Source organism: Perissodus microlepis, chromosome 7, assembly GCF_051167445.1.
Source record: "Perissodus microlepis isolate ML-2025 ecotype Zambia chromosome 7, ASM5116744v1, whole genome shotgun sequence".
In the NCBI taxonomy this organism is placed as follows: domain Eukaryota; kingdom Metazoa; phylum Chordata; class Actinopteri; order Cichliformes; family Cichlidae; genus Perissodus; species Perissodus microlepis.
This window is the reverse complement of record NC_140467.1, coordinates 11,838,108-11,864,723: the sequence shown is the minus strand read 5'-3', so window position 1 is coordinate 11,864,723 and position 26,616 is coordinate 11,838,108. Positions and strand designations below refer to the sequence as shown.

General features: G+C 41.5%; 2 protein-coding genes across 4 annotated transcripts in view; one reads left to right on the top strand and one right to left on the bottom strand.

Annotated features, from left to right (window-relative positions):
* Positions 1-1,793: 1,793 nt before the first annotated feature.
* Positions 1,794-6,019, top strand: isl2a (ISL LIM homeobox 2a). The gene is made up of 6 exons (XM_084932510.1): positions 1,794-1,992; positions 2,435-2,624; positions 2,981-3,240; positions 3,591-3,877; positions 4,695-4,862; positions 5,315-6,019. The coding sequence occupies exons 1-6, from the start codon at positions 1,800-1,802 to the stop codon at positions 5,429-5,431; spliced, it is 1,215 nt and encodes a 404-aa protein (XP_084788636.1). The 5' UTR covers positions 1,794-1,799; the 3' UTR covers positions 5,432-6,019.
* A 1,343-nt stretch (positions 6,020-7,362) lies between these two features.
* scaper (S-phase cyclin A-associated protein in the ER) overlaps positions 7,363-26,616 on the bottom strand; it is a 58,984-nt gene continuing 39,730 nt past the window's right edge. For all 3 annotated transcript variants that reach the window (XM_084933414.1, XM_084933416.1, XM_084933415.1), the window contains 8 exons: positions 22,625-22,748; positions 20,457-20,686; positions 18,735-18,890; positions 16,408-16,642; positions 14,872-15,021; positions 9,235-9,426; positions 8,326-8,374; positions 7,363-8,097 (listed from right to left, as the gene is read on the bottom strand). In XM_084933414.1, coding sequence (XP_084789540.1) covers positions 8,000-8,097; positions 8,326-8,374; positions 9,235-9,426; positions 14,872-15,021; positions 16,408-16,642; positions 18,735-18,890; positions 20,457-20,686; positions 22,625-22,748 — 1,234 coding nt within the window. In that variant the 3' untranslated portion in view covers positions 7,363-7,999. The remainder of the gene's footprint in view (positions 8,098-8,325; positions 8,375-9,234; positions 9,427-14,871; positions 15,022-16,407; positions 16,643-18,734; positions 18,891-20,456; positions 20,687-22,624; positions 22,749-26,616) is intronic.

Here is a 26,616-nt window from a genome sequence, read left to right as displayed (position 1 = left end):
TTTAAACTACTTTGAATAATCATAATTTCTTACAGTGTAATCCTCTGTTGGGCTATACTGGGTCCTGACATTAAGGCAAATGTTACAGGTTATATGTAACACCAACCTGAACTCTCAGTGTAACTTGTTGGGGAGTTACAACGTGACTTAATGTAACTGCTCAATGGCAGTAGATGGCCTTCTCCAGCATACTTCTCTAGAAGAAAACCTCCAGGGGCATTAGAAAGCCCACGAGACTGACCAGACTAGAGAAATCCCCATATCCCAATGAGAGAAATGATCACCAGTGTCCTTAAACTATAGTACTTTAAATCTTATAATGGCCAATACCACTGGATGCGACCACTGATGGGATCCGAAGAAATGTGACTAGCACATTTACTCAAGTACTTTCCTAAAGTCCAGTTCTAATGTACATGAGTTATGTTGCTTTCTCATTCTTCTCTACTTTATTTTTCATGCAAATATTTGTATTCCATTCTACTTATATTAAGTAATTGATCACTTACTGTGTTACTGATAAACTGCAACCCAGCAATATGTAAGTCATTAAAATCATCAGTTCTTTTTTTTTTTTTCATTTATTTTCCCCCCACTTGCAAAACAATTTTCCAACAAAAACTTGTATTTGAACCTATTTTTATTTAATAAACCTATAACACACATGACAAAATTGTGTCCAGTATACCTATTTCCTGTGCACCCCTTGACTTGTTCTTGGTCCAGTGCCACCCAACTGATAAAACCCTGGAAACGCCCCTTATCGCAACCCGTAACAGGTCCAACCAAACTCAAAGAAGCCACACACTGAACTGAGGACTCACCATGCAAGACCTCCCCGAAGGTTTCTTTGTCCATGCCTCACGGATCAGGCCTGCAACATTATTTTCTGTTAGTTTTGATTTTGCAGCTGATCGACGTTTAAAAAAAGAAAAAAATACTTCGTTTTTTTTCTTATTTGAATTTATAGGTGCAACTCAAGATACCCAAGAACACCTTACAAGCAATTGCATGCTAAAATCACCGTATGAATAAAATAACAGTTTGAAAAAAACAGCGAGCACAGGGCTGCTTGATTAGGGCGGATGGTGGATATGAACTACCTTCAACCTGAGGTATACATATAAAGGACACCTTGCAGATTGCTATTATAGGACTTCTTTTCCACTAGAGCAAAACTTCAAGAGCTGTCCAAAGCAACGATCAAGATTTATGTTTCACTTCTCCAGCTGATTGATATTCAGCTGATCTATATTTCATCCAGTAGAGGGCTCCCTGCTGATGTGAGCATTACTTACTATGACAGCTTGAAGACAGGGTTGGAAAAACCACCTTATATGATATTTGCATAAAACAGCTACAGTTTAACCAAATAGGAAGAAAAAGAAGCAAAAGAAGAACTAGCTTTAAGGCTGCGTTTTCATTAAACCTTCAGATCAATATCACTTTAAACGCATCCTGCTAGCTTTAATAGCAAAAATCTCACAGCAGAAGCAAAAAATTATAATCACATAAGAGTAGAGGAGATAAGGCCCGTGTGTACATTTTCAAGGCAAGGAATACTAACAAAAAAATACAACAACTGCATAATGCATCCAAGCCACACTTGCTTGAAAATTAAAAAGAAAAATCGCATACACACACACACACACACACACACACACACACACGCTCCTCCTGCACACAAAACCAGCCCAATAAGCCAATAGAACAGAAAGAGCAGGGGGTCTTGGAGGAGATTTGCATGGCACCCTCTCCCCGGACCCACAGACGTCCAGGTTTGCAGACGTCACTGGTCGATGATCTTTGTTTTCTCTCCACCTCTCGGAGGAGGAATACAAGTTTATCATCCAGCCCGGGACGGGACGGTCTCCTCTGCCTTTTGCTCCTCTTCTTCCTCCGTCTGTCGCCTTGCACTCGGCTATTCCTCCTGTATGGTGGATATCCTGCTCAACACTTCTTTCTTGGATGATATGGGGGATCATTCAAAAAGTAAGATTATTCCCTTTCTAATTCCCCTTCATTTTGTGCGTACGAGGGGGTTTATTTGGACTTTTATGTCATTGACGCTGTTTAGACGTCTGGGTTTGATGATTAATCTCTTAATAATATTCAAGGCTTGCAGAAAATTCCTAAAAATCTGAAAGAGATCCGTTCACAAAGCCTGTTCACACCTCACCTTTAACATAACTGGGCTATAAAAAACGTGTGTGGTGATCATGTTTTTTTAAACCCACGTCGTTATGCTTGGGGATATTTTTAGCCCCTGTGGCCTAATTATAATTATTCAGCAATATTCTTGGAATGAACCTACAAGCTTGATGTGATATGTACGCAATAGTTTCTCTTCTTAAGCTTGGCGTGGGTTTGAAGGGATGTCGTGAGGATTAAAAGAGCACATACGATCTTGCATTATTGCATTCCCACTTCACAGAGAAGTCAGGAATCGCAATGTGTGTGGGCTGTGGAAGTCAGATACACGACCAGTACATCCTGAGAGTGTCCCCGGACCTGGAGTGGCACGCAGCCTGCCTCAAGTGTGCAGAGTGCAACCAGCATCTGGACGAGACCTGCACTTGCTTCGTCCGAGACGGAAAGACTTACTGTAAAAGAGATTATGCAAGGTAGTAAGTCAGCAGAGTTTTCTGGATTTTCTTTTTTCCTTTTTTATTTTTTAAAGAAACCGTTAAAAATACTGATTTTTTTTTAATTTATTTTTTTGAAGGATGAGGCAAAATGATAAGTCCATCATGATGGGCCATATTAATTGCAAATGCACAGGTTAATTAAAGCCCAGAGCTCAGTCTGATTTGAGTTATAGACATTCGGGGCTTAAAATTATTGTCCCTGCCCAGTTAAGCTAGTGCTCGTTTTGTTAGGATCATGAAGTGAGACCAGCATCAGATTTAAGTCCAAATAAATAATAAGAAATATACAGAATTAATGCATGGGACCAACACATCTCCGTGATCCTCTGCAGGTTATTTGGCATCAAATGTGCAAAGTGTAACATGGGCTTCTGTAGCAGCGACCTGGTGATGAGAGCCCGGGACAATGTGTATCACATGGAGTGCTTTCGGTGCTCGGTGTGCAGCCGACACCTCCTGCCGGGGGACGAGTTCTCCCTGCGGGACGACGAGCTGCTGTGCCGGGCGGACCACGGCTTGATGATGGAGAGGGCCTCAGCAGGGAGCCCGCTGAGCCCGGGGAACATTCACAACAGACCGCTACACATCTCAGGTACAAGCTGGCTTACTGTTCACATACCAGGCACATTATTATTATTATTATTATTATTATTATTATTATTATTATTATTATTATTATTATTATTCACATTTGTATGTATCTATTAACCGGTTATGTGTATATACACCAAATCTATTTTTGACACATTCACTATTTCACGATTAATAGGCCTCCTTATTTAAATTGATTGTGTTGATACCACTGGAGTATATTTGACCGTTTACAGTGATACCTGTAATAAGACATGGGGTATTTGTATTTTTTAAAGGATTGTCTACTTTTGCCCCTTAAATAAAACATGCAGTTATTTAGTTTAACTTTTAAAATTTCCGTCTCCTTAGATCCAGTTTCGGTCCGGCACCCTCCACATCACCGGAACCACGTCCACAAGCCGTCCGAGAAGACCACCAGAGTGCGGACGGTGCTCAACGAGAAGCAGCTCCACACACTGCGGACCTGCTACAATGCCAATCCGAGACCGGACGCTCTGATGAAGGAGCAGCTGGTGGAGATGACCGGCCTGAGCCCCAGGGTGATCCGCGTCTGGTTTCAGAACAAGCGCTGCAAAGACAAGAAGAAGTCCATCCTGATGAAACAGCTTCAGCAGCAGCAGCACAACGACAAAACCGTGAGTAAACAAGTTCACCTGGGGAAAAAAAACAAACGTTTTCAGTTGCAAATAATCTGACGTTTCAACACCTACAAACACAAGTCTACTTTGTAACTACTGCGCAGCAGCTTATCGTGGCAACTTTCATTTAAAGCAGGACAACTGAAGCCCAGTAATAACACGAAAAGGCAGTGCTGATGCTCATGACTAATGTATAACAATAACAAATTCATAGAAACGCTGATAAAATAAAATGACAAAAAGGGGGGAAAGTCACAAATTAAATCAAGTGTATTTTATTTTACGGAATTGTAAAGGAAATGTAAATTAATCTAAAAAATAATAACAATAATAATAAAGCTTTGAAACACGGAAACCGCTCCATGTACTGCTATTTTGCAAGTTAAAATTGTTATTATTATTATTATTATTATTATTATTATTATTATTATTATTATTATTATTATTATTATTACTATACGTGGACATTTCCTGCATTTTAGTTTGTTCTTTTTTTAAAGCGTATGAGCTGAATTTTATTTATTTCCATTACGTTTTAGCTATTTGTTTATACGATAAGCTATAAGCTAAAAACAAACAAACAAACAATGCGCCCCCCCCCCCCCCCCCAAAAAAAAAACAACAACAACAACAAAAAAACCCAAAACATAATAATGCAAAACGTAACAAAGGAAATAATAATTGAAACACATTGAGATTGGAAGGTTTTACTCGTCAAACAGCGCACTAACCTTTATCCCAGCTTTATCCATCCGCTGGCTAAAGCATATTTGATTGAACTGAATATTTTGTATTTTTTTAATCTCTCTCATAGAATCTGCAGGGCCTGACAGGCACACCTCTGGTGGCAGGCAGTCCTATCCGCCACGACAACACCATGCAGGGGAATCCTGTGGAGGTGCAGTCCTACCAGCCACCATGGAAAACCCTCAGCGACTTCGCCCTGCAGACCGATCTCGACCAGCCTGCTTTCCAACAACTGGTGGGATTGAACGTCATAAATTATACTCAAAATGTTGAAATGGCATGAAGGGTGCTGCTTACATACATGCGCAGACAGGGGGAGGGTAAGAGCGAGACCTTAGTGATGAAAGACATTTATATAAAATTCACAGTTATAAATGGCTTTATCCATCAGATTGGAGACATTTAAACGCAAAATGCATGTTTTGTGTGTATCAAGTCACTTGATCTGGCGGTCATCTTATCGAAGATGGGGATTCGTGAGATTATGCGAGGAATTTGGGCCTATAGTTTTAAATGGATTCATTTCATACTTTTAAGTTTTTAAAAGAAAAAAAAAAAACCCTCTCTGTGTGTATATAAAGATATATTTAAATGCTCCATTCACACATGTTGAAGTCTCCCTAATGTGGTCTTGTTAAAAATGTAAGACATTTCCCTGCTGAATTGAATATTTCCCCGTTTTGGCAGGTGTCTTTCTCTGAAGCGGGCTCTCTGGGGAACTCCTCGGGCAGTGATGTGACCTCTCTGTCGTCTCAGTTGCCGGACACTCCGAACAGTATGGTGCCGAGTCCCGTGGACACGTGAGGAAGTACCGGGATCAGCTGGAGGCACCGAGCTGCAGGAATGCGCAAAAACCCTCAGTGACATTCAAAGAACGAATATAACAGCCAGGATGGATTTTGCTGGAGGATCATTTCATTCAAGTCCCCATTGGAGGATTTGAGGTCTGACTGTTCCCTGTACATCTAGGTATCTGATCCCACTCTCCTGCCCCATGACACTTCGGCAGGACACGCAGCTGTTCATGGACATTCTGGTTTTCGAGCTATATATGGGACACCTTGCCTCCACAACGCCCACACCTGAACTGAACACAACGGGAATATATGGTGGGATTTAAACACGGGAGCCTGCTCTGGACGTCCGAACGCTAATGCTTACAGTATGTTTTAAAGGGGAAAAAAAATACAAGCTGTGTAGATGTGCATGATTTCCACGTTCACTATCGACTATTGTAAATTATTGAAACAGATAAGAGAGAGATGCGTGCTGTTCGCGGTTCCTCCAGAAAAAAATAAGTTATTATTATTTATTATTGAAGGCAGACATGGCTGGACTTAACAATAAAGGGACTGATTATTGCATGCAAAATCCATTTGTTCCATAAACATTCAGAAGATTTTAATTATGGTCAGTGAAAATAAATCAGTTTTATGGGAAATGACAGCGCATCTGCTGCTTATAAAGCGTGACTTTGTTTAAAGTGGGGATTGATCTGGAAAAGCTCAGGGAAAAAAAAGTGGTGCAAAAAAGAGAAAAACTCACACTCTTTCGGCCAGTTCAATCTTTCAGTTTTACACATGTTCTTGTTTCTAGAGGTGCAAACCTCCACACCGTGAGGCAGGAGCCTGCAACACTGAATCTGCTTATATTTAGCGTTTCTGCGCCAAGTGGATCAGTGACTGATGGTTGACAATATATTATTATTAGGCATTTGGCACATGTATCACGGTTCACTGAGTGAGACACAATAGTCTGCGGCTTTTTTAATCTGACTTGATATGTTTTTATGACTTTGAATGTTTACACTGGCTATATGAGTATTAATGCGCTCCTCCTTAGCCTGGGGCTGAAACTTATAGCAAATTGTGCGTAATGTTATGTTCCAGTTATGGTGATAAAATGATAAAAATCGAGCTTTTTTAGGGGGAAAAGTGCAAAAAAAAAAAAAAAGTAAACCATTACAACCATGTGAATCCCCGTGGTTAGGCTACAAGTCTAGACAGAGGACAGGCTTCGGCGGCCCCCTTATCTACATCTGGCATCACCTGCAAAGGATACGCTGAATGGGCCCACAACAAAACGCGCAGCGCTGAGGGGACTCCCAGCCTGCGGACGCATTCTGGCGTGTCTTGAGTTTATTTTCATTCCAGTAGGAATCCTGAGCGACAAATAGCCGCTGGACAAGAGAGCATACAGGTCAAGCCGTCACTGACATCCTACACCCGCTACAATTTGTCGGGGAGGATCTTTTCTTTTCTTTTTTTTAAAAAAAAAAAGCACTGAAGGAAACGAGATCTGATTAAAATGAACAATCCTGTTACCTGCTGGTAAATATTTAAAAGTGGCAAATTAGATACAGCAGTGGTAACTATTTATTTAATATTGAAAAAAAAGGCTATGGGGTGATATAACCTGTGGATTTTAACAGGGATTATCTTGTAACCGATCAGGACAACCTAAACTTGCAATGTCAAGACTGCATTTCCGCACAATGAAGTGAGTCTAACCTGTAGATTGCCGCATTTCAGTTTTTTCTTCTTGTAGTTCGATTTGGGCAGCTAGATCCAAAAAACCTCAATATGTCTCAACCAGTTCATATGTACTCGTGTGTCATCAATGACAGCTCACATTGGGCATCATTATCCAACTCCATAGGAAGCCAAATTAAGGGTGGACATGGAGTTGAAATACATCTGCTCATTGTGCACAGAAAAAAATCTGACACCACATAATCACATATATTTGTTTTATTTTTGATTACAAACTCAATAAATTATATTAATTTGTAAGTTCCTCCTAACAAAAAGTGAATGAACAGGAAAAAAATGTGAAATTTAAAAAATAGAACCTTTAACACATATCAGGAATCAAGGCAGGGCATTTTTTTTTAAACTGGCATTATGTAGACTACAGAACATTCTAGTAATTCACATTCAACCAAATAATACACACACACACACACACACACACAGTATAGAAGAAAACGTTTGGCAAATTATATATTACAGTATAAGTAAGTACTTCATGTTTAGATGGTCACTGCTGTAAGCTTTACTGTCTACAAACGGAACAAACAGAAGTAAATGGCTTATTTAGACGTTAAATGAAGTAGTTGTGTGCATGTTCTCACTGAAATGTACAAATAAGACATTTTGTGCAAATTCCTCTTAAACAACAGAATGACTTTCAAGAAATCAAACTAGATGCACAAATATACAAGGCTTCTTTCTTTCTTGTACATCTGACACAGTTTGAAGAGCATATCTTTTACTCATGTGCAAAAACAAAAAAATAGCTGAAAACATCTCCACATCTTAGTGTCTTTTCTAACGATTAATACAGTGCTTTGTCATCACGTTTGCAGCTCCATCAGTCCTCCTGCTTTTTGAGGAAAAACTGCAGCGCTGAATCCCACTGATCTCTTGGAAAGCGGTTGGACAGTTCACAGAAATCCAGTGGCTGAAAAACTGTAGACAGAAAAACAGAAATCCTTTTAAAACCCAGTGTAGAATTTCACAAAAACAAGTGGGTGCTGAAATTCTTCACGAAGACATTTTTATTAATCCTTTTAACAAAGAAAAAAAAGCACATAACAAAACAGATCAAACTAATTGCAGATATAGTTTTAACCACCCCATGATATTAAAATATTTCTACACAACTAAAAATTTACTGAACTAAACTAAAGAACTTACCCGTTTTACTTGGTTTATTGTCTGAATCCTTCTCCTCTGATGCACAATCCTAAGAGAATACAGAGGCTTTAGTATCATCATACAGTGTACTGCAGATTATGCAATATGAGTAATATCTGAATCAATTAAAATAAAAAATGTTCTCGTTGCAATTTACTCAGTAAGCTAAGCCACTCCGGATTAAATCGTTCCACTCTGAGGAATGTTCCTGAGGTTAACACAAAGATGAGGGCAGCGGGGCGAGACGCCATGCGTTATTGCTTTGTTTGAAAGACGTGACAATAGCTTGTCTCCCTCTGAATGGAAGTTAATCTGTGTCTAAACAGTGGAGCTTGCAGAGTGGTGAGGGGGCTTGTTGTCAGGAGGAAGATGAAGGAGACAAGCTGTTTACTGGGAGGTGAACCAGTGGCAGGTAAATCCAGTGTGAAGGAAACCGTTTGTCTTTGTAAAGCCCGGCCTGTTACTGATTCACAGGGGCCTGGATGAGCAGTCGTCAATCAGCTGATGCACAGGGGCTTCCTTATGGTGTGAATGAGATTAACTGGGTGTGGATGCTCTATTTAGAAGACTGGACTCATTTATAATACTTTCCGCATTTCTGCAAATTCCTCTTCACAAGAAATCAAACAGATGCACTGATATAAGGTTCAGATGTTATGTGTGTTTATGTTTACTACTCTTATTTTGAGAAACATACAAATCACTCATACAGTTTAATTAAGCCTGCATCTCTAAGAGGAATTTATGCCCTACATGTTGGAATATACTTTAGCATCAGTGTTTGTATAAAAACGTAAAGAGCAATTAGTGCTAAATGTATATATCCCAACACATAGTGGTGATCAACAATTGTGTATTTAAGTGTTTTTACAAAGCACAGTACAAGTGTGACAATGTTTCTATATTTACCTGAATGAATCTGGCCAGCAGCACGCAGCTCATCTCCTGCTGCAGGATGACCTTGTTCTCAGGGTTGTTGTAGCAGGCCGAGATGAGCGAGGGAAAGAGTACTCTGATGAGGCGTGGGTGGCTAAAGTACTGGAAGGGCAGCTGACACAGTTTTTGCAGTACGCTGGGCTGGCGGCCAGATTGCACTATCACCTGGAACACACAGGGAGCGGGGGATAGTCAGTCACCGAGCCAGTCAGTGGCACTGCTGGTTGTAAATCAACGCCCTGTACACCTCCCACATGTAAATCTGCCACTAAAAACAACACACCAACAGCCATTAGGAGGAGACCTGGGGGCGGTGGGGGGCACAGCCTCCCATGACACAATCACAGGCTATAAAACAATGATGGGATGTTTTGTTGCAAAAACGGTTATGGCGGCGCTGCTGTAACATGCACGAGGGGAAACGAGAAATGTGAAGCGATGTTATCGTTTGTGACTAAAACGTCACTTTCGAGTTTCGCGTTAAGGTCTTTAGGCAACGCGAAAGCAGGAGGGAATCAGTGAAGGAGTGAAGCTCAGGTTGAGAGGGCATTAACAGGGCAACAGGGTGGGGTGGCGTGTGAAAGGCAGGCTCCACCGACAGCTTGGCCACCCCCACTTTAAGAAATGAGCAATACCATTAATGGCATTTTCACCAGGCTGACATCCTGCTCTCCATCACAGCCAGTCATTCTTACATCCGGACCACCAGTATTAAAACCAAATCACTCGCAGCCTCATTTGATTAGAAAGGTGGCTGCTGCAAAGAGAGGGGTCTCCGGCTAATGCTCTGGTCATCGCCCCTAAGCTCGGCAGGACCATCAGCACGCGGTCGAAAGCCGGGAGGTCAGCCTGTTAAAGCCTGGCTGGAAAAACATCCCGTGTTGCTTTACAGGTACAGACTCCGCGCCAATGGAAACCAGAAGGGCAAGGAGAGGTCCACGAGTCCCAGTGACATAAATTCACAAGATTTACAAGATTTTAAAAATACTCTCTGTAATACTCTTCCATTGGTTTCTCCTTTGATAATGCACTTTGAGTTCGAGCAGCCGGATAAACAAAGTGATAATTCATTGCTTTTTATCTGTTCAAGGTGAAGGTTCTCAGCGCTGGCCTCTACAGCGGAGTTCAAAGGGACACAAAACAGTGTCATTCCCCCATCATCATTTGTTTAAAGAATCCATATGGACAGTCTGAACTTTAAGGTAACACAAGTCCTTGAAAAGGGCAGAAGCAGTGAATTTGTCAACCTGAAATGTAAGCACTGAGAGAGAGCACGCAAATCATGTGTGCACTGGTGTGTATTACTACATCACTGAAAACCTTCTCTCAGTATCCGCAACACTTTTCACTCACTTTTTTTCCCCTAAGGAATTTGGGGACCCAGACATATCAATCCATTGACTAAAGCAAAAAAAAAAAAAAAAAAAAAAAAAAAAAAAGCAAAAAGTTAGGTTCTGGTTGTTTCTACATGTAGGGCTGCTTATTTTCACAGGGTTTAGATTTAGTATTTTATTGCTACTTCTTCCATTAAAGCCTACATTTTATCTTTTGTGTTGCAACGCTGCCTGAAGATAAAACTGGAAACAAGGGCGTGGAAATTTATGCACTCGTATTCATCCGAAAGCCAAAACTATGATTATGCAAAAGCGAAAGCATCTCTTCGTTCTTGTATATTAACGCAGAGCATGTTGGGGTATCATAATTTAACACCTCAGCAAGTACTGCATGTTTGAGCTGGAGTTCTAAGGTGATCCAACACACAAATCACCCAGGGATCTCATAATCCTCCACTACGCACAATTCCATCTTCAGCTGCCTAAACAAATTGTCCAACTTCAAGTGCCTGACGCAGAAAAGGCATAAAACACAGCCTGGTGGCAGCGACAGCCTGGAGGTAAAAGAACAGAGTCGCCTGCCAACTTTCCGCACCTCTACCAGGTGAAGAGCGGCACCGGAGTCTGAAATGGCTTCCAGCTAAAGATTATGCTTTAGCATTACTTCTCCCGGCATAGCTGAAGTATCAGCAGTGCAAAAGCTCGACGTCATAAAACTAACAACAAGCATGTGAATCTCTGCGTCTGGTCCACGTATAACGCAGGCCCTGTAAAACCTCAAGTGTCCTGGCTGCTCTGGTCTTTCTTAAGTTCAGAGACACGGCCTTTAAAAAAAATGTTTTTATGATGCTCCATTACATAACTTCCTCACTGGTCACAATGACAACAACAAGTGTGTAAAGTTAATGTTCTGAAACAAACAAATTCCTGGGAAAAAGCCAGCGTCAAAGCTGAAACCACAGTTTAAAGGAGAAAAGGAAAAAAATTAAGATTGTAATTATACAGTCTCACAATACAGTACACTTCTCAAATAACATAAATAGCCTGTATGGATGAGGTTGGCATTTATTTCTTACTGATTCAATTTGTAATGTCACCACTGTGGATGCATTTCCAAACACCTCAGGAGGAACCAGAGCCAGAGTGGGGTCATATAGCTGACACTTAAAGCCACAATATAAACCAGATTCAGTGGGACTCCTTTACTGATAAGAGAAGCAGCACAACAGACCACATAAAGCAAAGTTTCTCAAATAAGTGTTTAGTGCTTTTTTACAGCAGTTACAATGGCTGATGGGGATGTGTGCAGGACGCTGTGTAAACTTCCTCTGGACAATTGGACGTTAGCCGCAGACACTGACAAAAATGCTCCAACTTGACGTTTAAGGTAACTGTCAGTCGTTTCAAAAACGAGCTCACTGTTTACACAATAAAGCTCAATAACTCTTTATTTATGAGCTGCCGCTGTCATCCCATCCCAGATTTACTCAGTGATAATTCTGCACTGAAGCTAACATGACAACAGTGTTACAGACAAATGGAAACTCTTCACTGAAAGGCCCGCGGGAATAAAAATATCCTCAGCTTCACTTAAAATCAGCTGGACCTGTGCTTCACCCCCGGAGCTGGGTGTAAATCATGGACTGAGCTAACAATCGGGCACTCTTCTGCCAGTTAGTGGAGTGTGTATGCATGTCTGTGTCTCTCTCTGCCTCTGTTTACTCTGCTGGGTGATACAGAGTGTGCATTTCCCGCTGCTGGCTCCCCATGGTCTGCACGAGCTGCACTTACCCTGCAGGCAGTAAGGGCTTGGTTGTCTTGGCAGTAATGGACTGCTGAAGGAAGAGTTTCAACATCAGGTTAACAGGAATTACAGGCCTAAAGCCTGGTGTGGGCCTGCGGGGCAGAGGAAACGCCCTCAAAGAGAATGGGAAGAAGAAGACTGACCCCACAGAGAATGATGAGCTCAGGAGGTGTGTGTGTGTGTGTGTGCGCGTGGGATATTCAGTCTAGAGACAATCCATAGCTCATGTAAAGGCTACTGGTATAAAAACAACCGTTTATGAACTATAAGCACAGAAAAATTAGGTGCTCTCAGATGCCTCCACAGTGAAACATCCATACAGTACCTGAAAACAGACCCGCTGTGTGTGTGTGTTGACAGCACTTGTGTGTGGCTTCCTTTGCTTGCGTGTGTGTGGCAATTTTCCATGTGCTGTATTCTTAAGATTTCCACACTCTAAAATTGCTTTGTCTTTCTAAAAGGCGAGCAGGAGTCAGGTGGGTTAACATGTCACCAGTTTATAATTACTGCCCGTCAGCTTAAGTTCCAACATCATCACTACGGATTAATGTATTAAAGACACGGAGATTAACAGTGCATCTCTCTGGTGAAAAAGGAAGTACAGTTTCATGTCAGTCAGCTACAAAACAGATTTCACTTTTGTTCTTTTTTTGTGTCAAAAATTCTTTACAGACACAAGCAGCAGACAATGAAACACATGGCTACATGACTCAGTGGCCCCCGTAAGCAGGGACACACTTATGAAAACACACAACCCTACATATGTCACTCTCCCAATGGCTTTTTGTGTGACAAGGTGAATTATTCATTCCCCCCAGAGCAGAGGGAATATATCACTATGTAAAGGGGCTGCTTCAAAGTTCTGCTTTTTATGAGCAGCTTTATTTCTAGAGCATATATATAAACAAAAGCTGGTGTGCTGACAGTGAATCAGCAGTCTCTGTGACCGCACAGGCCTTGGGTTGGGCCGCTTTTGTGTTCTGCCAGTGCTTACATTAGCTTGAGAAAAGCTCAAGCTGCTCTAAATATTCTCCTTAACGCCATCCATCTTTGGTGCAGAACTGAATGGACGCATTCCAGGAACTGGACCACTGGCAAAGATCAACTCTGTGCGAAGGTTGTGAGGGATCTTGTTTCCTGACAATCTATACACAAATGTGTGTGTGTGTGTTTCTTTTTCTTTTAAAGATCCAAATGCAAGGTAAGTTCAGGCAGCTTCCACGTTGTGAAGGAAGTGTTTGCATCAAATTAGCATCATGCAAATTTGTTATCATCGCTGTGGCTGTGCAAAGACGAACAGTCTATCAAACGGTTAACGCTTAATTAGTCAAAATAATATGCAAACTGGAGCTACAATGTCCAACAAATGCAAATTGTGTACATCAGAATAATTAAATTGGGGTTTGCCCTCTGCTACTATCCAAAGTAGCACATACACTGGAGGCACCTTTAATTAGAAGTAAAAAAAGAAAAAGAAAAAACGGCACATTAAAATCTGTAACCAGCCCATAAATTGTTGTGATAGGGGCTGATTGTAACAGTGTGGGTGTAGACTGAAGCGGTGGCTGCTGCCTGTGTGAGACAGGCTTAGCTTAATCAAAGGCCAGCCAACTGTAGCACGACTAATCAGGGGGCCGGTAGACGGGCCATGCATGACAGCCAATTACACAGCAGCCAGGTCTGCACCATCGCATCCTGCTCACTTCCACAGAGCCCCCTAAGTAGTTGTAACACCAGGACCAGCACACGGCCCCGCTTTTAAAAGGAGCGAACAATAGGTCGCTCTGTGGGACAATAGACGACACGCGGACCAAAACCAGGAAAGTGCCAAGGCGTGAATCTTTAAAGAGGTGCTTTTTGTTACAATTACAAAACAACATCCTTTTTAAACCCCTGACCAATTATACACGAGAAGAACAACAGTAAGATGATTATCACCAGTCTTTTTTTAAACTCAACTGACAACTCTGAACAAGTGTGAGCAATAAATGTAACTAGTGCGGAAATATCGAATTAGCTGACAAATAACAGAAAATCTGTTGCAAGTTTTATAAGCGATTAACAGGATTAAGTAGAGGTTAAATGATGCTCATCAGTTTTAGTGCTAAATAGGTAATCATTTAAAAAAAAATTACAGATTTTAGTTTTCATCAGATACAAAAAGCAATGTGAACAAATAGATGGCAAGAAATAAATCAAGAAAATCATATGATGATCTCATAATCCAAAATAAAACTAATAACTTCTTAACGTCTTCTGAAGGACTCCAAACACAAATTTTCCAACAAGATTTTCTTTCCTCAAATGCCTCATCTATGAACAGTAAAAACTAGATGTCAAAAAAAAAAAAGTTACTTCTCCCTTTATGATAAACAAAATATATATATGTGCAGTGTTTATGTTAAGAGTAGCTTGGTTTACAACACAATTAAATATGGTGCGCCAGTGTATCTTAGGTTCAAGCTAGTTTACCTGGTTGTCGGGATGGTTAACGGTGAAGTATCCCACACAGATGATGACTTCGTGCAGCAGCTCTTCAGATGATTGCTGGGTACAGTACCAGAGCAGGGAGCTGACGATGTGTCGGAAAGCTAGAGACAGGCCCTCTGCCCCTAGAACGGACTGACAGGTCACAGAAAAAGCACGTCAGCGTGCATCACAGGTAATTTAGATGTAAACTGACTATGACTGTTATTGTAAAGAGCTTTTACAACAATTACAACACAGTAATAAAAGGTTATATATGTTTTGCTGGTGGGAACAAACTTGGTGTACGTGTATAAGCAAATCAAAGGGGGTCTGACCGTAAAACACCCTGATCCCACACTGAAATGACATACTATTAGCTGCCAGCAGACAGTATTTATTAAACATGTCAGCGTGACAAAGCGCTATAAGATCATCACATGTTGCACTACAAGCTTGGTTGTGTTAGCATTTATACATAATAAAAAAAATAAATGAATTAAATAAAAAATAGGAAAGTGAATTCAGGTTTTGTGTCATGAAACAAAATATATTTAGCAAAAAAATAAATTTAGATTAAAAAAAGAAAAAACAAAAAAACAAACAAAAAGGAAAACTGGAAAATAATAGTGAATAGGCACTGCATTTAAACAAAAACAGGTCTTTCACTCTTTTTGATGATGTTTTCCTAACAATGACTTGCAAGTTTGTTGCTGCATTTTTCTGCCAAAATGCAACTAACTGTATAACCCAGTTATATTTATACTGACTGAATTCTTGTGAAATTCCCTTCTAAACACAGCACTGAGAGCTTATGTGGTTGCAAACTGAGCCTGAACAATAGCCTCAATGCAGATCAACCATCCATTTCAAGTATATTATGTACTAGTTGTTGCAGAGCGGTAATGCAAGACACGAGGTGATTACAACTCATGGCTTTTTTTCTTCTTCTTAAAAAACCAACCAAAAACCAGAAACCACACATTATTTAAAATGTTCATAAAACTACGACAGTAAAACGCTTTCATTTCCAGCTGTTTTGAGTTGCCTGAATATGGCGGGTCAGTGAGAGGAAGCTGCTTCAAAGTAATTACCACAAGACATTAAGATAATTAACAGCATTCTCGCTCACTCTTCTGGCTTTCAGTCTATGCGGTGACTTAGCACAGTGAAGCTGTCGCCCTCCCCTCCTCGCGCTGGGTAATGTATGGCCCTGCATACAGTGATAATCACTCGCTTTCTGTTCTAACTACTGACCCTTACTGCTCTATTCAACCCCCCCAAAAAATGACCTGGGGGTGGGGGGTGTCAAAGGGTACCTGTGTTTATGTGCACAGGTCATCTTTGTCATGGGGAGAGTAAAGTCTTATAATGGAAAAATACTAACACTCAGCTGATGATATACACAGATTTATTAAATTCAGGGCACTTTTAGGTAATTTAAATATTCTACTGCTTTATATTTATATTATGTAACTGTCAACAATGTGCAAAATCTCTATTAATAAATAAAAAGGAATCAGAATACATTTTATCATTTACCTGGAAGGCAGACAGGTCAAGAAGGGCAAAACTGTTGAGGAAGCGGATGCCTTGTAAAGCCACCTGGATGACCCCAGGGCCGTAGGGCTCCTGACTCTGGCAAGCAGACTCTGGCAAGAAACTGTGAAGCAGGATACAATACAGGGTGTGCACCACCCCTACCAAGTCTGTCAACTGCAAGAGTGCCGTCAGTCCAGTTGGGTCCTGGCGTTTATTGTCGAATATACTGGGAGCACTAAAGAGGAAGACATGCAACTGTATGCTCAGAAACAAAAATACAAAAACACAAAACTAAAATAAATCGATGGGGAAGAACACTGACAAATAGAACGACAATCATACTGGAACACATTACACAATATTAGGGTACTTTAGGAAATACTTTAAATATTTTGTTCTTTTCTGCAGCTGATGCCACATCCCCAAACCAAGGAGACAAAAAACAGCTCAGACCTCGGCAGCTTCTTGATTTACTCACCAGACACAGGCTTAAAAAAGATTTTCCTTTAGATAAGAGATACTACGCTGTTAACGCTGCTGCATTACCTGACTGGGGCGAGTGGAAGAGCACCAAGTTTGAAATGTGCTGTATATTACCCGGCTGGATCACACGGCAGCTCTCAAGTTCATCTCCTGCCATTTGTGTGCCTCTGGTTTATTCATGGAATAACACTTTTTCATTTTGTTGCATGCAAGAAGCTTCCAAGCTGCTTCATTTTTGACTTAAAAAGTACCATAAACTGACAGCCAGATTAGCTAAGGAGGGGGACCTTCAAGATTCAAGATTAGCCCTTTCCCTCGCACTCCTCCTACAGTAAACACAGCAATAACGCGATGGGAAGCTCATGGCGGTGATTTCAAGCCGATAGACTGCAGTGAGTTGGCTGACAAGGTGCTGAGCGCTCTAGTACATTTACTCAAAGTCTGTCTCGGGTTTGTTTGGCTCAACAAAGACGTTACCGTGTTGGTTAAGGGGACTGGCAACGCACTGTTTTTGTTATACTTGCATTTAATATAAAAATAAATTAAAAAAATAAAATAAAATTACAAGATAATCTTGGCAGGCAGGCAAGTAGATCAGAGCAGGACAAAAGCATCATAAGAATTAAACAGTTTGTTGGTTTAGGTTTTTAAAAGTAAAAACGTCATAAAACCCAATCTGAGACTTGACTTGAGAAACCACTACAGGAGATAAGCATCAAAATTACTGCAATCTTTAAAATGAAAAAAAGAAAAGAAAGTAATTACTGCAGTAATGTTTTTCAAGACTCTCCGTTGCAATGCGGATGACTCCAGTGAAAACCCTAGGCTCACACAGAGACAATTTAAGACTCCTGCAGCAGCACCCGCTATGATTTGCAGCCATGCAGAATGGAGGGTGTGTGACCTTTGGATGGAACCTACAGTGCATGCTGATACTTGATGTTAGCCAACAGGCTTTGTGTGAAATATGCTGCTAGGCAAGAACACAGCCTTGTAATGCCATTATAATCCCCTGACACAGCAACTGGCATGGCACAAATATCCCACTACCCCATGAGCACTCTTCTGCATGACACACAGATAGCCGTCGCGGGACAGAGCTCACCGGTTGCTGCTTTTAGTGTCATTAAACACCGTTTTCTCACAAATATTCAGTGTCATCCAGAGTTCTAGCTGTTCTTTGGCACTGCAGTGTGAAGCAACTGGTTATTAATACTGCAGCACATTATAGCTGGCAAGGTGTAGCAACACAGTGTCTGACACTGAAAATGTTAAGTTTGTTTAGACAACACTGCTACTTAGATTTGGGATGTCAAATTGCATTTAAAATGTCATTTTGAATATTATTCTGATATTTCTGTTATTACGGTCCCCTTTTTTCCTTTAAAGTCAAAAACTGTGGCACTGATGTCCCTTGGTGTGATAGTATGCTTAGCCTCCGTCAGCGGCGCCACTGAATCTCTTTGAGTAGAGGTCACCATAGCACATGTGGGTGGGCTCCCCCTACACTGCAGACTAAGGTTTATGGTGAGTGACAGAGCACTGGGTCAAGTAGATGCCTATCTCCATCTTCAATAACGACAGCTTAGCCAGCTTGCTGACTGGAGTGAATGACCTGCTGGCTGATTGCAGAGGAACGACAGATTTGTTTGAGTAACAAAGAGAGCCGTTTTTATGGATCCTTTTGACAGTCCAAAAAAAACAAAAAAGAAAAAAAAGAAAACACAGACAGTGACTCAGCCTCTGCCATTACTTGTACAGAGAGGTGTGTGTACTGATTGTCAGAGGAAGATCAAGAGATCACAAAGATGTCGAGGTGTATAACGAGTAAGAAACAGGCTCACCGTCCAGTTACGACAAAGCACAGCTTGCACATGCTGTGCAGCAGAGCCGAGGCTTGCTGGAGGAAGGCTGACATCTTGGGCTGCTCATCTACAGGACCTTGGACTGACAAGAAGCAGCCGTACAGCTTGTCAATCAACCCCATGTTTACCACATAGCTGGAAAGCAAACAGAGAGGAAAATGCATACCGGGGTTTATTCAATTTGTCCCTAAATGTTAAAACAAGTTAAAAGTAGGGAACATTCTTGGTAAAAAGCTAATCGCATAGGCAAACAAAGACCTTTACTGTGCATACCTTCACAGTGGTACAGCTGAAAGCCAATACCTCACCTAAGCCATCCGCCCCCTGCTATTACTGTGATATCTTCAATTTGTCTTTGCCAATGACAGGTCTCATGATCATGTTCCCTGTACTCTTTCAGCCACAAATCACTGCTAATAGTATCATTAAAGGGCTGTTGTGGCCCCTGTGCCAGCCCAGCTCTGGGCCCTTAACAGTCTCCTGACCCGAGGCTAGTCTTCTCAAAGCTTCCGCATGCGTTAACCTTTGGGTACAAAGAGCTTACGGAAATCTAGAGGGAACTGCAGCTGCCAGTCCAGACTTTCAAGTTGCTGCTGTGCTTGCTGTGAAGTCAGTTTTCCCTCGTCTTATCACCATTTTCAACGTTCACTTCTTTTGTATAGCGTTTCTGTTAGAACTGTCACTCACTGATCTCCTCTCCAAACAGGTGATTATGAACTGAACTGGACACTTGAACCAAGTGCCATTGTTTTGACTTGATCCTCTTCCACGTCTTTACTTGGGCTGAAAGGATCTTTCATCACACTTTTGTCCTGTGCCTGCTCTCTGTTTAAAAACCTGTTTGGTGGTCGCCCTTGCCACTTCGTGTTGCACTATTTGACCATGCGCTGGAAACACAACACATACAGTGGACTAAAAGCAGCCCAAAACAAACTGAGAAACCAACAATGGGCAGAAAGGATATGAGGAGATCCTTTAAAGTGCTATATACAATAGGTTGTTATAAAAAGGGTGACTTTTGCAAACACTTACAATGTTTTCATCTTATATTCTACCTCGCATACACATTTTAAGACAGTTGAGGTAAATCTTGCATTTGTACTCAAGACTATCAGCCTGAAGACACCATTTTTCTCAGGCCCTCTCTTGCCTCTAGGGTTATAACTGGGTCAGTGGATGAGATTGGTGGGTCTGTGCAGCTGCTCTGTCCAGATGAATCATGGTTTGTGGGAGGGATACTGGAAAGACTGCACTAGTCCACAAGGTGTCATGAGGCCGGGCCTGCCTTTCCTCACAGTCCACATTTCTCCATCACAGCCTCGACTGCTATAGCACAGACCCACATAGCTTGAAAACCAGGTTCAAGGGTAACTTTCAAAGCTTTGGAAGTGAGCGTATCATGCCACTTTGTGACTCTCCCCCCCTGAGAAGCAGATTTTACTTAAAATGTAGCACAAGCTGGAAGGAAGCCAGATTATACCTCATTCTCACACTACTCCCATTCTAACAAGACGCTGCTTGGACCGCTTCCAAGCAAACTGTCATTCTGTCAGGATATTCTTTACATAAGGCATGTTGTTGACCAACTCTAAACCCAGTGAAGAGGAGTCCAGGAGTGATGTACAGGAGAGAGAAAAAGGGAGCCATGCAGGAGGAGGAGAAGCAGCATGAGAGTAGTATAGAGCAACAGAGGGAAAATACCTGATTAGATCTTGTGTGCGAGTGTTGAAGGACTCTGCGGCAGAGCTCTTGACCTTGGCATCTTGGGAGGAAATGCACGTGTTTTCACCTTGCCCAGAGTCAGAGATATGAGGCCACAGGGACCCCAGGATGGTAGAAATGGTCTGAAGAAGGCCTGTCGTCAAACCCTCAAAGACTTGTTTGTTTACACTGCGCCCAAAAATGGACTTGTCCTCATCAGGGACGTAGAGCTGTTAGAATAAAAGAGGGGGGGTGGGGGGAAATGTTGAAATAAGAAAGCACAACAAGCAATTATAAACTTATTTTATCTACACTAGATTTTTTTTTTATGAACCCTAATGTTGAGAGACTACAGTAGAAATATAATATTAGAAGCTTGAAAACTTACGTTTTCAGCATAAATTTTAAATACAGTTTAATTAGCAAAGATTTTAATGTTAAATTCCCTGTTTTTATAGAAAAAAAGCTTTCTTGCAGATTTTCCCTGTTGGAAACAGAAGCAGCAGCATTAAATAAAATCATTTCTAACAAATTGTGTTGTTATACTGTTAATTACATTTAATTCATGCAAGAATAATAGACCTTTTATCAGTGGATGAAAAATTTGTTTTTTTAAACAGCTACAATTAACACCATTACGATATCACAATAACGATTTAACACTTCAAATAAAAATGCATGGAGGTGCCGAGGCTGTAACCATAACCATATGGCTAGAGCCTCTTATACCTAAGCCATGTTACAACCAGAACAGTCTTAAAAAAAAAAATTAACAGCCATTTACAATTGTCTTATATTGACAATATTACATTTTAAAATATCAGAATGTAGTTAAAGTCATATCCCCTTCTCCAAAGAAATGCAAAAAGCTTTTCAAAGCATTTCTTGAGGTATGCAAACCTGAAACATGAAAAAGATATACAATAAACCAGCCACACGACAAGATATAGTCCCAAATAAAAAGGCTGGAGAAAGAAATCAAACAGCACAGCAACACAAGTATTCGTCTCATTTTTATTTCCAGGCAAACTTCACGAAAACAGCAGCCCACCGCTAAAATATAGTGCCACTGTTTAATGTGAAACCCCGCAAAGGTCGAACCTTCCCATTTGGTCTAATGGTTAGGGTGAATGCTGACAGCGTAGGTAAATCCACCGACATTCTCCACAAATCTAATTAAAAGGGGGCATGTTCATATGGCAGTGCAACCCCCACTGCTTTACTCTCACACACATTCCAAAACATGGACGCGCACATGAATATGTGCAGGCGTAGGCAAAACTCAAAGTTATATATATATAAGTTGTAAACTTAAAAAAATCAAACAAATAAAATCACAACTTATGAATCGAATCGGAGTTCGAGTGAATGTTGAGCTCAACTCTTAATCTGCAGTCAACGTGAGGAGAAAAGTTAGTTCATCCTCTGCGGTGCTGTTGGATATGTCAGTCAGCAGAGCAGCTGTGGGGATATGTTTTATATAAACTGAAGCATACAGGCGAACCTCTCCCTCTGTGCCCTAAGGAAATATGACTGCTTGGATTGGAACTCGACTGGGGAAGGAAGCCCCAGTAGAGTTCATGCGTGCACCACAGCCCTGTGTCTGTGCCTTGTCCTGTCTGGGTTGCGAGTGTAGGCGGCCCCAGTGAGCCGCCACCGTTGGATGTGTGGAGCGGACTGATGTTTACAGTCCTTCTCTCAGAGTGCTGAGGGATATGGGGCTGATATGCCGCCGCAATGCAGCCTCCCATGCCCGCGTGCCTCCCTGAGTGACTATGCTCTCACATTCCCTCAGTTGGGAGGCATCTGTGGAGAAGTCGGGCAACGGTTTGTTACTCGCTAGCTCTTTGTCATACTCTGTCTTTCATTAACACTGCGGTTGTAGCAGACAGCAGTAAAAACGCTGCTTCCTTTATGGTCAAGCCAGTGTATATGAGCAGATAAATGTAAAGAAAACATGGAATTCTTAACATGTGCAACATTTATGTGTGGCTAGGAGAGAGGCTGTGTTTGTTTGATCACACCTGGAAGCACCCTTTGAGCATGTTTGCCTCTATATTTCCTGTACTTAATAGGAATGTAAATAATGTTGTTGGCAGAAACTAATCACACAAAACACTGTATTACATTGCATCTCCCATCTTCTGCATTGGGATGCACACACTTACTGTTAGCTGATGCAGCAGCAGGTCCATAAGGAGGACTATCTTGTTGCTAAACAGCACATAGGAGCAGTTGAGCGCGCAGCAGGAGCATGCCAGGTTGTAGATATTTACAGCAGAACAGAGGGATCTAACAGAAAAAGATGACAAAACTGTTATTGATCAAAAGCTTGACATAAGACAAACCTCAGGGCACAACGCTTTACCCCTTCCAATTTGTTAAAGAACATGAACTACTGGGATGTAAATGTGACCGTGGCACTGACAAGACTATCTGCAGGCATTAGAAAACCAAACACACTCTGCTATATTTGTGGTTCCTTAAGGGTGCAGTTTGTCTTCACGAGTCAAAAGCATATCTCACTGACAGCAAGAGTAAGGAAACCGATTTGAGATATAAAACACTCATATCAGCTACTTATGCGGACACTCCCTTCACGAGAGCCACCTTCAGAGGTGCTGAGTTCAATCTCGGTCTCATCTTGGCAGAGATGGTGCAGCATTTCCGCTGGAGAGATAAAACTATTTCTCTTAGCAGCTCCTCACAGCACAGCCGCCAGGCAGCCCCAGGCAGCAGTCAGCGCTGAGCCCGTCAGCATGCCTCTGTATTATGTCTACTCTACAACAAGCCCCAGAGAAGATTAATGCTTCAGATAACTGACCAATCATTCTGCTGTGACTGCTACTCCCCCCCTTGCCCCGTTTCATCAGTTAATATTTTCTGACAACTGTATATTTTAGCCATTGGAGAAATAGCGTGTCCTATCTGCTCGCTGGAAGAAAGGAATCCGCCTCTCCAGTGCCTAAAGTAGGCCATGTTTATTTCAAGTGGTAAACATTTTGATATCTACCGAACCTTCACATCTGCTGCGCGTTTTCGGTCAAACCACACTGGCACTGTGAAGAAAAATGGATTAGGTGGAGGTTCACTAACGTCTGTCAATAACGCTGCCCACTTTTTTTTTTTTTTTAACATTACTGACAGAACAGTTTAAAGCTCTAAGACATCGAACGGTGTAACAATATGAGACACATTATGTTTCGAGGATAGCAACCAAGTTTGACATCAAGGATTACGTCCATACACCTGAAAACAATGAGAGAGCGCTAAACAATCACGTCAAAAAACTACAAACTGTATCATTAAATGTGCGGCAAATACATTGACAGATATTTGAGGAGTTCATATCTTTATGAACTGGAAAAAGTTAACTAATGTTTAAGTGCACTGATACGGGGAGCGTTTGTAGAACAACAAGGTGAGGTAACATGAGAACTCAACCAAACTTTGCTTTGTGTGCAGTCATGCAGCATCAGATTCTCACTGCTCGATTCTCGAGTCAACGTTGCACAAAAATTCGCTTCGGCGCAAACACCAAACCGACAACTCAAAAACTTTTCACCCATGAAAACACTGGTAGCTGCCGTGTACATTCCTCAAAGGGACACGAATTACTTTCGGTCACCGGTGTGTCATTCGAGATTATGTGACATCTGAGTAAAGTAGTGCACAATAGTAGGGTTATCAAATTATCGATCAGATTAAATGGCAAGGAAGGGTTTGACTTGATTACTGTCATGTTAGCATTCAGGTTACACTGAGATTTTGAGGGTTTGCAATCTGCCAAATGCTTGTGTTGAATTTTGATGGATATAACTGTTTTTAGGACAAATAAAAGCAGGAAAAAAAAAAAGAAAACTCCAAATAAGTCATTAGAATTTATTTATTGCACTGTCAAATCCCCTTTTTATTGTCCAACCTAGTGCTACGGCACCGACTTCATTTTGTTTCACATTTTGGCCGGTCTGTCCACAGCTGAGACTTTTTAAATGCAGTCTATCCGTGACTTCATTTTTTAAAGTGCTCCCATGGTGACAAAGTTTAGGTATAGCCCTGTATTCACGTTGGCTGCTGCAAAACAGTTTTCCTTGTGAAAACTGCTGTTTCCACGGTTTAGCGTCCGATCCCTGTGACTAACTGGTGACCAGTCCAGGAAGTGTCAGCTGGGATACACTCCAGCTGCTCCAACAGCTCCTCAGCCACCACCACCCTACACTCCACCCTCTTAAAGGAGACTGTAAGGACACACTGGATATTTACTTTACTAAATGATACTACAAATTGTATTATTAGAACAAAAAAAAATAGTCCAACAGTAGTAGAACAGTTAAAACTACTTTTAAAAATGAATGCAAGGCAAGACTGATCAGGGTATTCTTATTAAATCGCTTGGAAAGTAGTAAGAGAGGCCTTCAACTCAATTAACTTCTCATGTAATGAGCATTCAGTTGCTTTGTAACACAGCTAATCAGGGCTGTCTATGGCCATCTTTTAACAAATGAGTAAGCTGTCAAAGGCGTGTTTGAGCTATATGCCCTTACACCAGAGTGTACAATGAACCACCGCGGTGATCTGTCTTTGGTTTCCTCCCACCTAATTGAGCTTGATGAGCACGACACCTGATAGTCCAGCCCCTCTGGGAATCTCACCCCTCTAAACAGCCCTCATTGACAGCTCCAGTCAAAGATTTTAAGGAACAATTTGGTAAAGTGCCACACCACCCTTTCTCGTGTTACACCAAAACTTTGTGGGGACTGATGTGCACCAGTCTATTTAAACTCTCCACATTCCTCACCCTACACCACTATGGGATTCTCATTACATTGGAAATATTGTGTTTACCAGGTTTCCAAAACTGCTGGCTATCCCAGCATTTAAGCTTTTAAGTATCAACATGGATCATCACTGGTGGACTTGGGAGCGGAGTTTAAGACAGACCATAATGTGTAAATAAAAGAACAATGTACGTTCCCTACACTAAATTTAATCCCACACAAGCAAGGAATATTATTTTACATGAAAGGTAGGCATATTCATACAGACATGAAAGTAGTGCACTTGATCTTGTCTCGCACCCCCATAAACCACTTAAAACCACAGGAGCCAGCTGGTTTTTAGAGATCATAATCAACAACGATAGGCAAACAAATAATTCAATAATATAACAGCACAAAACTATTCCAGAAGCAGAGGATTTGTCTGCAAAAAAACTTAAAGTGTGGCTAATAAACTCTCTGGAATAAATCAGAAGTAACAACCATAAACACAGGTTCCCTAGCACTTAGATATACGGCTATGGATTGCAGCTATCTTTCACCCAAGTCCATTTATCAAGGTAAATGGCCAACTGTCTGTTCAGCTGACAACAGGACAACAAGCATATAAAAAGGGTCTTTATGCTTTTTGTCACTGCCTTGAGTTATCAGCAATGAGATCTGTGCTCCTCAACCTCAGTCTCACATTCCTCGCCCTTTCTGTGAGTTTCCTATGTGTGCAGTCAAGCCTGACGGGGGCAGCGCTGCAGAAATCTGACTAACTTCCAGATCAGGTTGAGCCCTTGCCTCTTAAACAGGGGAAGAAAAAGAATCCTAAGCCAAAATAAAAGGTGAGGAGCAGACCCATTTCCTTGTGCTGTCAAACAATCCCTTCATTCAGAGCTATCTAAATGACATTTAATTTGATTCTGCTGTTGATCTCTCCGATACCCTGAGTGCTTCCAAGACATCTACCCTGGCTGTCGTGCCACACTGGCCTGCTATGAAGGAGGAGAAATCTGATGAGCTGTCACGCCGCACCATGCACACAAGTGAAGGCACACACACCTACACACGCACACACTCCCAAATGGCGGAAAACATCCTGAAATAAAACCACAGGTAGCAGGTCTGATTTCACAGGATACAACAGGTCATGTGAGACAGAAGTGGAAAGACAAATTGGGTTAACACGCATGTCCAGGGACTGTAAACTTCTCTCTGGAGCTCACCTGTTACAATCACAGCGCCGTCTTTCTTTAAATTACTGGAAACTATCGACACAGAATATGACCAGACCCTCAGAAAATAAATGTTTGAATTTCATCTTTGCTACCTAATGGCACAGATCAGCGCCTCTGTTCCTCTCATTGTTCAGTTTGTGTACAGGAAGATAACACTTT